Source organism: Petaurus breviceps, unplaced genomic scaffold (assembly GCF_028583685.1).
Source record: "Petaurus breviceps papuanus isolate PSGF00001 unplaced genomic scaffold, PetGlider_PUasm1.0 90444, whole genome shotgun sequence".
Lineage (NCBI taxonomy): Eukaryota > Metazoa > Chordata > Mammalia > Diprotodontia > Petauridae > Petaurus > Petaurus breviceps.
This window is the reverse complement of record NW_027187256.1, coordinates 293,292-308,230: the sequence shown is the minus strand read 5'-3', so window position 1 is coordinate 308,230 and position 14,939 is coordinate 293,292. Positions and strand designations below refer to the sequence as shown.

Below are 14,939 nucleotides of genomic sequence, written 5' to 3'. Positions count from 1 at the left end.
CTTCCTTCCTTCCTTCCTTCCTTCCTTCCTTCCTTCCTTCCTTCCTTCCTTCCTTTTTCCCTCCCTCCCTTCCTTTCATCATGGTTTTCAAGTATTTTAAGTATTTACTTATTTTGTAACTCTTGATCTGTTTTCCAAGTCAGCTTGTTTTAATATGGGATACCTTCAATTATCTCTTTTTCCCAGCTTTTTTATTCCTTTTAGTTTTTCTTGTAGTCTCAGGAAATGTATTTTCTTATCAATAAACTCTACTTTTAAAAGAGTCTATTACTTTGATAAATTTTTGTACTTCTTGTGCTAGTCTGTCAATTCCTCTTTTTTTAAATTAAATTTTGTTTATTTTTAGTTTACATCAATCATTTCCACCAGATTTTGAGTGACAAATTTTCTCCCTGTCTTTCCCCTACCCACCACCTCAAAACAGCAATCCCACTATATACCCCCTCCTCCAATCTGCTCTCTCCTATATCGTCCCCTATTCCACCTCTGACTTTCCAGTAGGGCAAGATAGATCTCTATACTCCAGTGCCTATATGTCCTATATCCCAGTTGCATTTAAAAAAAAAAACAATATATATTTTTTCAACATTTGCTTTTAAAACTTTGGGTTCCAGATTCATTCCCTTCCTCCTTTGTCACCCACCCTTACTGGGAAGATAAGCAATTCAGTATAAGTTGTACATGTGTAGCTACACGAAACATTTCCATAGTGTATATATTGTAAAAGATTGATTATATTACCCTCCATTATATCCCTCCTCCAACTTGTTCTATTATCTACTTTGACTCTGTCCCTTTTCAAAAGTGGGTGGTTCCAACTTCCCTCTCCCCAACCTGCCCTCCCCTCCATCATCACCCGTCTCATCCCTTTCTCCCCTATTCTCCCATAGGGCAAGATACCCTATTTAGTGTATATGCCATTCCCTCCCTAAGCCAAATTCAATGAGAGTAAGGGTGACCCATTCCCTTTTGCCTTCCTGTTCTTCCCCTCCATTGTAACAGTTTTCCCTTGCCTCTTCTATATGGGATAATTTACCCCATTCTGTCTCTCCCCATCTCCTCTCATGAAATTCCTCTATCACCTCTCAATTTTACCTTTTGAGTATCATCCCTTCCTATTAAACTGGTCCTGCACCCTCTATCTATGTATACCTGTACACATATATACACACACTTACATATGTATTCATATGCCCATATACCCTCCTATATATTCATATGTATGTATGTGTGTGTGTGTGTGTGTGTGTGTGTGTGTATATTCCCTTCAACTATTCTCATACTGAGAAAAGTTTCATAAGTTACAATTATCGTTTTTCCATGAAGGAATGTAAATAATCTGACTTTGATAGATTCCTTATGATTTCTTTTCTCTGTTTGCCTTCTCCTGCTTCTCTTGCTTCTTGTATCTGAATGTCAAATTTTCTATTCAACTCTGGTTTTTTCAGCAAGAAGGCTTGAAAGTCCTCTATTCCATTGAATGACCATATTTGCTCCTGAAACATGAGTTTTCAAAACTCAGTTTTGCTGGGTAGGTGATTCTTGGTTTTAATCCCAGCTTCTTTGACCTCTGGAATATCATATTCCAAGCCCTTCAATCCCTCAGTGCAGAAGCTGCCAGGCCCCATGTTATCCTGATTGTGTTTCCACAATATTGAAAGTGTTTCTTCCTGGCTGTTTGTAATATTTTCTCCTTGATCTGGGAACTCTGGAACCTGGCTATAATATTCCTAGGAGTTTTCTTTTTGGGATCTTTTTCAGGAGGTGATTGGTTGATTCTTTCAACCTCTATTTTGCCTGCTGGTTCTAAAACATCAGGGCAATTTTCCTGAGAATTTCTTGAAGCATGATTTCTATGTTCTTTTTGTGATTATGGCTTTCAGGTAGTCCAATAATTTTAAAATTATCTCTCCTGGATCTATTTTCCAGGTCAGTGGTATTTCCAATGAGATATTTCACATTGCCTTCTATTTTTTTTTCATTTGTTTGGATCTGTTTAATAGTATCTTGATTTCTCATAAAGTCACTAGCTTCCATTTGCTCTAATCTAATTCTGAAGGAATGATTCTCTTCAGTGAGCTTTTGAGTTTCTCTTTCCATCTGGCAAATTTGACTAAGGCATTCTTCTCCTCATTGGCTTTTTGAGCCTCTTTTGCCATTTGAGTTAGTCTATTTTTTAAAAGACAATTGGGGTTAAGTAACTTGTTAAAGGTTACACGGCCAGTTTTTTTTGTGTGGGTGTTAAATATCTGAGGCCAGAACTAATCCCGGGTCTTCCCAACTCTGGGGCTGGCGCTCTTACTCACTATGCCACCTAGCTGCCCCTATTTTTTAAGGTTTTATTTTCTTCAGTCAGGTTTGTTGACTCTCTTTTCATGATTTTCTTGCAACATCATCTTTTCTCTTCCCAGTTTTTCCTCTACTCCTCTTATTTGGTTTTCAAAATTATTCTTAAGCTCTTCTCTTGCCTATAACCAGTCCATATTTTTCTTGGAAGCTTTTGGTGCAGGAGTTCTGACTTTGCTGTCTTCCTCCTCTTCCATGCTTTGATCCTTTTTGTCCCCAAAAAAGGAGTCCAAAGTTGGATTGCTGTGCTTGCTTTGCTTCCTTTGCTTGCTCCTGCTGCCACTCAATTACTTGACTTTTGAGTTTTTTGCCACAGTAGAACTCTGTCTCCAGAGAGTTTTGTCCCAAATCGCTGGGGTTTTCTCAGCTGCCAAAGGTATTAGTTATGTGCCCTCTCTGAAGCTTCCACATCACACTGGTTACATGTCCCAGGACTTCCACCCCAAACAATGTTTCAGATCTAAGCAGGTTAAAGCAAGAGCGATTACCCCTCAGACTGGTTGATTGGTCCCCCTACAATATGCAGGCCAGGAGCTCTGAAACAACCATGCAACAGCCACTGCTGCACCTCAGCCACTTCTCGCCTCAGGGGCAGAGGCCAGACCACACTCCCAGACTCCCTGTTCCCAAAGTCTACTGACCTCTCACTTTGTCTTTGGCATTTATGGGTTCATAATTCTGGAAACCACCACAGCTGCTGGTGATTTACTCTCCTGATGTCCCTGTAGCCAGGGCTAGTTGGTCTGCCTTGGGACTAAAACCTTGGACTCCCGTGGCACTGGGCCGGCTATGAGCCTGTTGCGATCAACCCTTCCTGCCTGTCTGCCAGTCTGTATTCAGTGGGAGGTTTGTTTCTCTCTGTCACTTTGTGCGGTCTGTAGCCCTAAAGTTTGTTTAGAGTCACTTTTATAGGTATTTGAGGTGGTTATGGGGGGAGCACAGGGAGTCTTCCTGCTTCTATGCCGCCATCTTGGCACCTCCCCTGTCAATTCCTCTTGCAACTACTTTCTCCACAGATTTCATCTCTTTCCTTTCCTACAGTGCTGCTATTTTATCTATAAAATATTTTTTAACTATTTTTAAACTCCATTCATTTAAGAATTTTAGTTAACTTTGGGTCAAAACTGTTTTTCCTTGAAGCTTTTTTATAGATGTTTTAAAGTCCTTCCTTCTTCTGGATTTCATCCATGGTGCCATAATAATTCTTTAGTATGATAGTCTTTTTATATTTATATTTCATCATTCTTCCAGACTTATTTCTCAAATTCTGAATTTGTATCAGGGACTAATTCTATCATCTTGTGCAAAGAATACCTGGATCTTGTTTTATTCTATTTTGTATTCTCTGGATTCCTACTTCTTCCTTATCTGTATATTAAGTGCTATGTTTTTCATGGATCTCAAGCCCATAATGGAGAAGTTTTGGCTTTTAGTGCACCCATAGTACTGTGATATAGGTAAGAGTGTGATTGTCAACTTCCTTATCTGACCTTTGCAAGTACCTGACTCTGCTTTAGCTCTGTAGGATTTGCCCTGAGTGAATCTCCAGTAGACTACTGCTCGCCCTAATTTTTTGACTAGGAAAATTCTGTAGGTCCAGAGAACAAGGACTTCAGATGCTTTGGTTTGTGATTTTTACCTTGTTTATTCACCTGCAGATCTCAGACAAGACTGGTGACTGAATCTGAGACCCAGATCCAGGGTCAGAAACACAAAAATGCTGCTTATTTCTGTTCATGCCTCTTGCCCAGCAAATAGTCCCAGACCTGGGATCACATTAGATATATGACCCAGCTCAGGGGTCAGTCCAACAGACTTGTCAATTAGTTCCTCTTCCTGTGCCCTGTACAACACCAAACCTCACCCTGTTGGATCTGAGACTTCTTCTAACCCTAATGCACTGCCACAGATATCAGTTTAGTCTTCATAGGGCAAGCCTGTTTGTGGCATCCTCCTGGATAGGTCCTTGGTTTCTACAGACTTCTGTCTCTTTATGCTGATGTGGGCTCAAAAAATGATTTAATGTGAAGTTCTTCCTGAATTTCCTAGTCTGGACACGGGTACTATTTCTAAATATTTCCTGGAGTAGAGGGGGTGGGGCAGGAATCAGGGATGTACTATTTTCATCTACTCTACCATTTTGGTTGGTTTTCTGATAGATCATTTTTCAGTTTGAGAATCAGTTGCCTAAATTGACAAAAGAGAGGAAGATAGATAGAATGAAAGAGAGAGAGAGAGACAGAGAGAGAGATAGACAGAGAGAGAGAGAGAGAGAGAGAGAGAGAGAGAGAGAGAGAGAGAGAGGAGAGAGAGAGAGAGAGAGAGAGAGGAGAGAGAGAGAGAGAGCTCCAATCTATTATAGGTCTCAGGCACCAAGGTCAATTATTAGCTAAATGACTGTACAAGTCTGTGCTAAAGTCTCTTCATCTGTAAAATGAGGGGGTTGAACTTGGTGACATTTAAGGCCCTTTCCGGTTCTAAAAGTATCACCCTATGATCCTAAGTCTCTATGAGCATGTCTATTTCAGGCAACTTCAGATGTTCAGACACTGGCACTTAGAGAGTCTTCCATCTATAGTAGGCCTGGCCTTAAAAGGGGTGATTCCCAAGAGGCTTCCATTACAGTATAAACATCTCTTTCTCCAGTAAGCCATATTCAGCCAGTATGCAACCAAAGTTGGTAAGTCTGTTTTTAATTTAAGGGAGATTATGGGGTGGTAGTAGTAAAGGAGAGAGAATTCACAACCCCAGACTTCTACCTGGAGAGGGACCCGGATCTATTAGAGAGAGAAATACAGGTAATAACATCCCAGACATAAACAGATGAATATCTATGTTCCTCTAAGGAACTTAGCATTTATAGGTGAATTGGAGAAAACCTCACTATACCCTCAGACTACGTATTGTTATAGGCAGCAAGAAGCTTCTGTGGTGGTTGGGAGAAAGAGAATGCACAGAGTGACCACATTAAGGTCTAAATAAAACATCATCATAAACTTCAGAGTCAGAAATTAATGACATAATTGCTGCTTATTTACAACAGTTCCATCTAGTTTTCTTCTAAACCAAACCCCGAGTGCCCTTCTGCCAAGTGTCCTCTTCCATCACCAAATACAGAACAACTTCCTAATCTATTAGCCTAAAACAAGATTACAAAGTTGGATGGTTAATGTACTTGGCTGCAAACAGTAACGATTTGCATGGTCATGGAAGCTGGAGTTGTGGAGGAAGCATGGAGGTTACGCAATCCACCTTCATATCTGTACCTTCTAAAAGGGGCTATTAAGCCTCAGTATGAGCATACCCATTGTGGAGGACTCTACTACCTCCCAAAGGTGGCCATTTCACTCCTCTACAGTAGCATTATTAGAAAGGTTTGGGTCTTTTCCCCTTTATTCTAAGTCCAAATATGCCTTTCTCGCTATAACAGCATTTCTGCTGCACTTAGTTTACATGTCAAATGTAAAACCTTTTAAAACTTTCTTTTTAAAATGTTATTTTGTATGTTATATTCTGTGACTTATGAAATAATAAAATTATAGCAGAAGCACGTCATTCATATCTAATGTGAGTTAGAATCATTGTTAAGGAAATTGGGGGAAATGCATAAAACAGAAATCTTATGATTTAGTTTGCTTGGCAATTTTACTGCCAGTCAGAAAATTATTTGGGGCTAGCGCTCTCTCTCTCTCTGTCTCTCTGTCTGTCTCTTTGTCTGCCTCTCTCTCTGTCTCTCTCATCCTTTCACTTCTGCTTCTCTCTTTATGCCTGTTTCTCTTTCTCCTTCTTACAAGATTGATTTATGATTGGAAGAAACAATTAAGTCATTTGTGCTCTTGTTAGGGTGTTAAGTTATTTTCGAGTATGTGTGTGTAGTTATCTGAGGGAAAATTGAAATAGTAGATGTTACTTGAAGATGTGGAGGAAGTGACAGGTACTTAACCTAAGAGAAAGTTATGCAGAAGCCTGGGACTTTGTTCAAAAAAAATCAAGCGGATAATAGAATGTTATTGTTGTTTAGTCATTTTTCAGGTGTGTCTGACTGCTTGCACCCTTTTGAGATTTTCTTGGCATAGATACTGGAGTGGTTTGCCATTTCTTTCTCCAGCTCAATTTACAGAGGAGAAAACTTGAGGTAAACAGGGTTAAGTGACTTGGCCATGGTTACACAGTTTCTAAGTGTCTGAGGTCACATTTGAACTCAGGAAGATGAATCTTCCTAACTTTAGGCCTGGCACTCTATCATCCATTGTGCCACCTAATTGCCTTTAAATATACGATAGCTCTCCATGAATAAGAAAAGGGGAAAAATTATAAATGATGATGCAATTTTATTCAACAATAATTTATTATCTACCATCTGCCAGGATCATTAATACTATTATTAGGAGATTTGACAATTAATGAGAAAATCAACACATCATAGATACATTTTTATTCAGTTTTCCTGATATTATCACTAATAACCCATGTAAACCCCATATGAGGTATCAGTTTTTTGACCTCTAAAAAGAAATATTGATAAACATTATCTCCAAGACCTAGATAAAATTCTATTGTTTCTCTTTCTTTAAAACATGACTTTATATTATGTTTTCTACTTTCTTGTATTCTATTGTAAAGTGATTTTAATAAAGTACTCTATTTTATAAAAGAAGAACATGTTTATCTCCATCATAGGTAAAGCTCAGAAACTTATTCATTTTATGCTTCAAGAGATGTGGCCAAGTATTGCCTGATGGAGGCGGGTGGTACTCATTGCAGACATAGTATGTAGGTGTCCTGCCTAGTAAAAATTACTAACTAGATGGAGTTATATAAGAATGAAGCTTTTATGCTTCTGAGCTTATGATAGGTGGAAAAGGAGTCAAATGATTTTGTCGGAAATGGTGACCAAGGGACCTATGCACTCTAGGGAGTCTCAGCCCAGAGTCAGAGTTCATAGCATTGAGGCATCTGAAGTAGCAATTGGGGTTGGATTAATCAAAAGGTAATAGGTAAAGATCGGAGATTAGACGAAAGTTGAGGGGCAAGAGTAAGAGGTTTCTTCAGTGCTTAGCAAAGAGTTCAGTACATTGACCTAAGTAGATTGAAGGAGCTAGAGAATTATGAGGTTTTATATATATATATATATATATATATGTATGTATGTATATATGTATGTATGTATAACATAATCAATGGAATGAACAAGCAGGGTGACAATAGCATCTAGAGGACAGACAAATATACATATGTATGTATGTATGTATGTATAACATAATCAATGGAATGAACAAGCAGGGTGACAATAGCATCTAGAGGATCAGACAAACCAGAGTCCTAAACAAAGTCTGAGATCTGGAGCACTATCAAAGAGCTTAGGACAAAAGACTCATAAATGGCCAAAATATGTGATGAATTTTAATACAGAATTGTAGCTACATTTGCCTAGTCAATGAGCTTTATGAATCCCTACTATGAGTCAACAGAGTGACTCTTGGCTGGCTTTTCTGGACAGAAAACTGGTTTAGTCAGCATACTTGGTTTGAGCTTTACCAATTCTTCATGCTTTCTGTCAGGTCTCTCATGCCAACCATGAGCTAAGTGACATTTTGGCTCCATAAAAAAAATAGAGAATCTCCAATTTGGTTAGGACCTCAGAGGTTACCTAGGTAAATCCTTAAACTAAATGATTTCTAACTAAAATATCCCTGATTAGTTTCATCCAGCCTGGATACCTCCAGTGATGAGGAATTCACTACTATACATGGTAACATTTAAAATTTTGAATTCTCAGATTAATTGGATATTTTTACCTTTTGTTAAGCTAAATCTGCCTTTTTGGCTGCCATCCATTGGTTGTACTTACCCGTGGGAGGAAGAAAAATTAATCTATTCATTATTTCAAGTAATAAGTCTATAAATATTTGAAGACATTTTAATTTTGTTTTCTTGGTGTCTTTTCTTTATGGCAAACATTCCTAATTCCTTTAACTCATCCTCAGATGCTGTGGAGTTTCAATTTCCCTCAATTCTTATCTACATCACCTGAAAATCGACATCAACTCTGGCTTACTAGAGCCTCACAGAATCTTAGAGGTGGAATACAATACCTTAGAAGTTATTTTTTTCCAATCCATTCTTTCACTCAACAAACATAGATGAAGTGGTTATTATTTGTTTGAATAAAAGGTAGTTCTTGCTTTAGTTCACGCAGAGTATGGAACTCAGATGAAAACATGATTGGCTGTGGTATATAATGCTATATGATCAATTCTACCACATTAGAATTTTTAAAATTCTGAGATCTGAGCAAAAGGGTCATCAATAACAGAGGGATTCTAGGAAACCTTCATGGAACATATTACCATTGAGTTGAGGTTTGTTTTTTTTTTAAGCAATCGGGGTTAAGTAACTTGCTCAAGGTTACACGGCCAGGAGTTTCTGGGTGGGTGTTAAGTGTCTGAGCCCGGGATTCGATCTCCAGGTCTTCTCAACACTGGAGCCAGTGCTCTTACTTACTCGCTGTACTGCCTGGCCGCCCCCATTGAGTTGAGTTTTAAAGAATAGCTCAACAGATAAGGCAAAGTAGTTCACGATAGGGCATAGAATGAGGAAAGTTATAAAGGTTTGGCAAAAGAGAATGTATAGGAAGGGGACTCAATTCAATTTAACAAAGATATATTGGGTAACAATTCTGCACCGGTCATTGACTATACTAAACTCTGGGAAAAATAAAAAATGAAAGTTACTACTCTAAAAGAGCCTACATTCTACTGGGGAAAAACCAAAAATAGATGCTAAATAACAATATGCATTGTCTCCCTTGACTCCAGAGAGCAGAACTGAGACCAAAAGGCAGAAATCATAGAGAGGCAAATTTTAAACTGTGGCAAGAAAAACGTTCCTAACAATTAGGGCTTTTCATAAATGGAGTAGGCTACCTATTGAGGGAAACATTTCACTGTGCCTAGAGGACTTCAAGCTAAAGCTTGATGTCCAGTGTTCAAGGCTATAATTGAAGTGACTCTTTTGTAGAAATGTTGGACTGAATATCCTCTGAACTCAGTAAAGGACAATGACACATACTCCTGCAATTAGTGTCCCTATTTATTGAAGCTGTTTTACCAGCCCCAAATAATGCTGTTGTTACTTTTAAAAATTCAATTCTTGGGATGCATCTACTTTGTGAAATCTAATAGCAATATTTTCCATTTACTTATGAATTTGCATATTATTTGTTGGCCATAACTTACAAGTGTGCATTACAATTTTATCTTAATTCTTTCTAAAACATCTATTTTCTGACACATTTTAGAACCCATACTTATTGTATTTAGAGCATTTACAGTGTTTGCGGCCTTTGTACTCAAACTCATACTCAATCTTTCATTTGAAGGCTAAATCTTGTTAGTGTTAATTTGAAAAATGACCAAGATAAATTTACTGGGCATAAGTAATGAAATAAGTTACTTTAAAATAACACTGCCTTCTTCATAGTTCTCCAGATAAGAGAAGAATGGGATGAATAATGTCTCCATTAAAGGGGGAAAGATTCCTCTTCTAACAAGAGTGGATTTCAACAGCATACAGACGATGTCTTCATTGAATAACACTGAATTCCACCCCTCCAACTTCCTGCTACTGGGAATCCCTGGACTGGAAGAACTGCACATCTGGATAGGGTTCCCTTTCTGTACTGTGTATCTGATTGCATTTGTAGGGAATCTCAGCATTATGTTTGTGATCAATACTGAGCAAAGTCTCCACCAACAAATGTTTTACTTTCTTGCTATGTTGGCCACCATTGACTTAGGTCTCTCCACAGCCACTATTCCTAAGATGATGGGCATTTTTTGGTTCAACTTGAGGGAGATTAGCTTTGAAGGGTGCCTCATCCAGATGTTTTTCATCCATATTTTCACTGGTATGGAGAGCTTTGTTCTTGTGGCTATGGCCTTTGATCGCTATGTGGCCATCTGCCACCCTCTCAGGTATAGTACGATCCTCACTAATAAAGCCATTGTCACTATTTTAGGGGTAGCTATCCTGAGGAATTGCTCTTTAGTGATGCCAATGGTATTTTTAGTCCTCCGGCTGCCATATTGCGGTCATCATGTCATTTTCCATACCTATTGTGAGCATATGGGAATTGCCCGATTATCTTGTGGCAGTATCAATGTAAATATTATCTATGGCTTGTTTATTATTTGCATAATATTTTTGGATATGACGCTGATTGCCATTTCCTATATCCAAATTCTTCAAGCAGTTTTTAAACTTCCATCTCAGGATGCTCGTTTCAAAGCCCTCAACACTTGTGGTTCCCACATCTGTGTCATCTTAGCCTTCTTCACTCCTGCTCTCTTTTCATTCCTCACTCATAGATTTGGCCACAATATTCCTCATTATATCCATATCCTATTGGCCAATCTATATGTGGTTGTCCCTCCTGCACTCAATCCTGTTATTTATGGAGTCAGGACCAAGCAAATCCGAGAATGTTTGATTCAAATCTTCACCAGGAAAGATTAAGGTTAAATGAAGGAATCCACACTATTCCATTCTGTTCCTCCCTGAGAAAACAAATTTTGTAGAGGGACAGAGTATTGTGGTATTTCTGATAATGAAAAATAATCTCAATTAAAAAGGAACCAAGTTCTCAGGGATAATGCGATTTAAAAAAATAGAGAGATTACCTTTGTGTCAGTTCCAGTGTAAATATATGAGAGTGGGAAAAGGATTATAATTTATAATGTCTTGACATTCAGCACTAATTTTAATCCTTAGACTTTATGTGTATTGTGGTACCGGACAAAATAAATTGGATACTGCAGGTTTAAATAGAAAGCAATTTTATCTCCCTTCCCCCTTCACCCCCATGTCCCACTTCTTCCAGGGGAGAACAATAGGTGTACTAACCATAACGTTTATATAGCTCTTTTTTACCCTTCTCTCAAAATGCTGGGGAGAAGCCAGTAATTCATGATCTGATTCATTCAATTAACTACAAAGGTATAAAGTTCAGTGACTAGTGAATTTTATGCAAGAAATGTATCTCTCAATTCCTTTGATCACAGAATACATTGTGAGGGCTCCAGGGGCTAGAAGGTTGAATACAAGATACTAGTTCCACATTAATAAAAGCCACCACCAAGGCCAGATAATAATTCTGAATTTCCTATGTTATTGGCAGAGGGTCAATAACATCAAAGTTATGCACAAAGGACAACACAACCTGAAAATGATGAAAACTATTTGGTAAGAAACAATTATGTAAGAGGGAACAGAAAACAAACAAGCATTAATTAGTATATAGTTCAGTTCACTTGGACCAATGGAGGAAGTAGACAAGATAAGGAAAAAAAATAACAGGTGTGACATAAAGCCACAATAAAACAGTGATAAGAGACTATCCTATGCCATTTCAGATATTGATCTGGAAGAGACCCTAGAAGACATGCAAACCAATTCTTCCATTTTATGGATGAGTAAACTGAGACTTGGTGAGGTAAAATAATTTGCCCAATATGACATAAGTAGTAAGTGAACAGCTGGAATGTGAATTGAATTCAAGTACTCTGCCAAATCTAATGTTCTTCCCACTCCGTCATGTCTGGACATAATCTACAGACTTCTGTCAAAGATAGAACTTTTAAAAAATAATTTAAGGATTTTTATCACTGTGAGTACTCCCTTTACAGATGTAGAAGAGGAAAGCACTTATACCACTTAACTTATTATTTTAGAGAACTTACATGACCAAAACATTTATTTGTAAATGCTTACTAAATACTTTCTAAACTATAGAACATTTAAGGGTTAGGATGGAGTTTGGAGACAATGAGGCTTGTTCATTCTTTTTTCCAAATTTCCTACAATATGGCACAGTCTAAACCAAAGAAATCAAATGGTTTAAACATGCCTCAGCCCCATCCCTATCCCACCTGAAAGGGAGAAGAAAATATATGCAGACAGAGAAGAGACAGAGTCAGAGACAGAGATAGACAGACAGAGACAGACAGTGACACAGAGACAGAGACAAAGAGACCAGACAAAAAGAAAATATCAACTGAAAAAAAAATTCAAGAATATAGCTGTTGTTCTAGAGCTACTTATCCCTACTGTCCTGAAGTCTTTGAGCTTGTACTGAATGAATTAATAACTGTATGACTGACTGAATTACTAACTGACTAAATGACTGACTGAATTCCTAACTGGCTAAATGACTGACTGAATGGACTCACTATGTAAATATGTAAGTACTTACGATGTGCTGATCACTATACTAAATTCTAGGGAATACAAGGAAGCAAAACAGTTATTCCTTTCTAGGACCTTACATTCAAATTACAACAACATAAAGGGGAGCTAGAAATCTGGGGAAGTGCAAAATGAAGAACATAGTCAAAGTAGATGGCATGATTTAGAAGTGGTCAGGTAGTGCCTTGGTGTCCTTGTTCTAAGAAAGCTAAAGCAAAAGCTTACCTATCAGAGTATTGACTTCTCAGGGCCCCCAAATGATGACCATCCAACTCCCTTCCATCTTCCCACCAATGTGTATTGAGGTACTTATGTTACTGAAGATTTCTATGTCCTGATCTCCTATCACACATGCTAAGTTAGGTTTAAGTCTAAAGTAAGTCATAAATGGACCCCAGACAGTGGACTTCTTCCAAGTTTTTGGTCCCAATCCACAGCTAAGCCAATATCATCCTTTGTCTTATTCTATAGCTGACCAAAATTTAGATAATTGCTGTCAAGCTTGTCATCCTTCTCTAGTCCAAAATTTTGGGAAAACCCATTTTTCAGCTTCACCCCTACTCTTTCTTCTACTTGCCCCATTAGTCTCCTAAAAAAAGCTGAAAGACACAAGGCTATGTATGCAGTTCAGTTCCCTACCCTACATGCAGTAAAAATAATAAAAATGTGGTTCAATATGAAGGAAAAATAAGATTCAACGTTTTAAAAATGGACATGTAGCTTGCTTGAGTTGTTAGTTTGAATAACTGAAATAGTACAGAAAACTGGGCTACATTTAACTCCCTCTATACAATACAAATTATAAGGGGGGGAATGATGATAAAATAAATATAAATGACTAAGTTCTTTTCTTAAAATAAAATAATTATGGAATACAATATGAAACAAGACTCATCAAAGTGTTGGTTACTAGAAATATATTTAATGTCAAAGGATAGAATCAAATAAAATTAAGAGGTCAGTCTAAGTTAGACTATGGAACTCTAAGTTCAAATAAAGCAGAGGTCACATAGTGATGTATAAGAAAGTGAATTTCAAATAAATCTAAAAAAGGAAAAGTACAAATATTGTTGACACATAATAGTAAAAAGTAAAATAAATAAGAGATATATAATAATTCAATTTATATGCAATAGTCAATGACAGTTAAATTAATAAAAGATTATCAGTGATTCGAAACAGAAAAAATTATAGTCATAGCAATATATCTACTTCTATCTTTTAAAGTCAAAATATGACAAGTCGAATGAATGACTAATATTACATTACCAGTCAGAAACTCAATAAAATAGAATTTATAACTGTATGGAGACAACAAAATGAGCAAAACATGGAAAATATTTTCAAATGTAGATAAGGCATAGAAAAATTGACTATCTACTAGGTCATAGAAAAAATCCTTATATGTTAAAAAGAAAACTATTTTTATTGTATTTTAATTAAATGGGAACTAAATAATATTGATAGCATAATTAAAGAAGATAATAGTATTGAAGCAGCTAGATAGTACAGTGGATAGATTGCTGTGCCTAGAGTCAAGAAAACCTGAGTTAAGATTCCATCTCACTTTTACTAGCTGTGTGATCTTATACGAATGACTTCACCTCTTTTTTCCTTGGTTTTTAAATTGTTATTCAATCATTTCAGGCAGAGATACTGGACCGGTTGCTATTTCTGCCTCCAGCTCATTTTACAAATGAAAAAAACTGAGGCAAAAAAGATTAAATGACTGGCCCAGGGTCATACAACTAGTAAGTATCTGAGGCCAGATCTGAACCAAGATGTTCTGACTACAGGTCTGGCACTCTATCCTCTGTGCCATATAGATGCCCTTTCCTCAGTTTATTCCATTGTAAAATGGGGATAATAATAGCACCTATCTCATTGTGAGGATTAAATGAGGTTTTTGTAAAGTATGTAGCAGGTACTATATAAATGCTAGACATTATTACTATTAGTATTATAATGCCAAAAACTACAAAACTAAATGGAAAGAGAATATATTATACAATGTCTATTAATGAGAGCAGATGGGACTGATCACACCTCAGGCTTCTGAAATTTTGTCCTCAAACCCAGATAAACAGAGTAATTGCTTTGGTACTATACTTGTACCTCTTAAATTTGAAGAGAACAAGTGGAAGGACTTTAGCATGTTGTATAGAATTTTCTGGGGGAAAAACACTAAGAGAATAGACAAAATCATAGGATGCAAAGGTATAGATGAGTTGTTATCTACATGGGTGGAGAGATAATCTACACCAGTAAGACTGTGCATAGAGCTGAAATACTTCCTTTACCACAAGCCACAGGTTCTACTCAACTTTCTAATGCAATTTCAAGGACCA

At 37.3% G+C, this 14,939-nt stretch overlaps 1 protein-coding gene across 1 annotated transcript; it reads left to right on the top strand.

Annotated features, from left to right (window-relative positions):
* The first annotated feature begins 9,921 nt into the window (after positions 1–9,921).
* On the top strand, positions 9,922–10,863 carry LOC138177577 (olfactory receptor 52E4-like). The gene has a single exon (XM_069108791.1). The coding sequence runs from the start codon at positions 9,925–9,927 to the stop codon at positions 10,861–10,863; it is 939 nt and encodes a 312-aa protein (XP_068964892.1). The 5' UTR covers positions 9,922–9,924.
* The last annotated feature ends 4,076 nt before the right edge of the window (positions 10,864–14,939 follow it).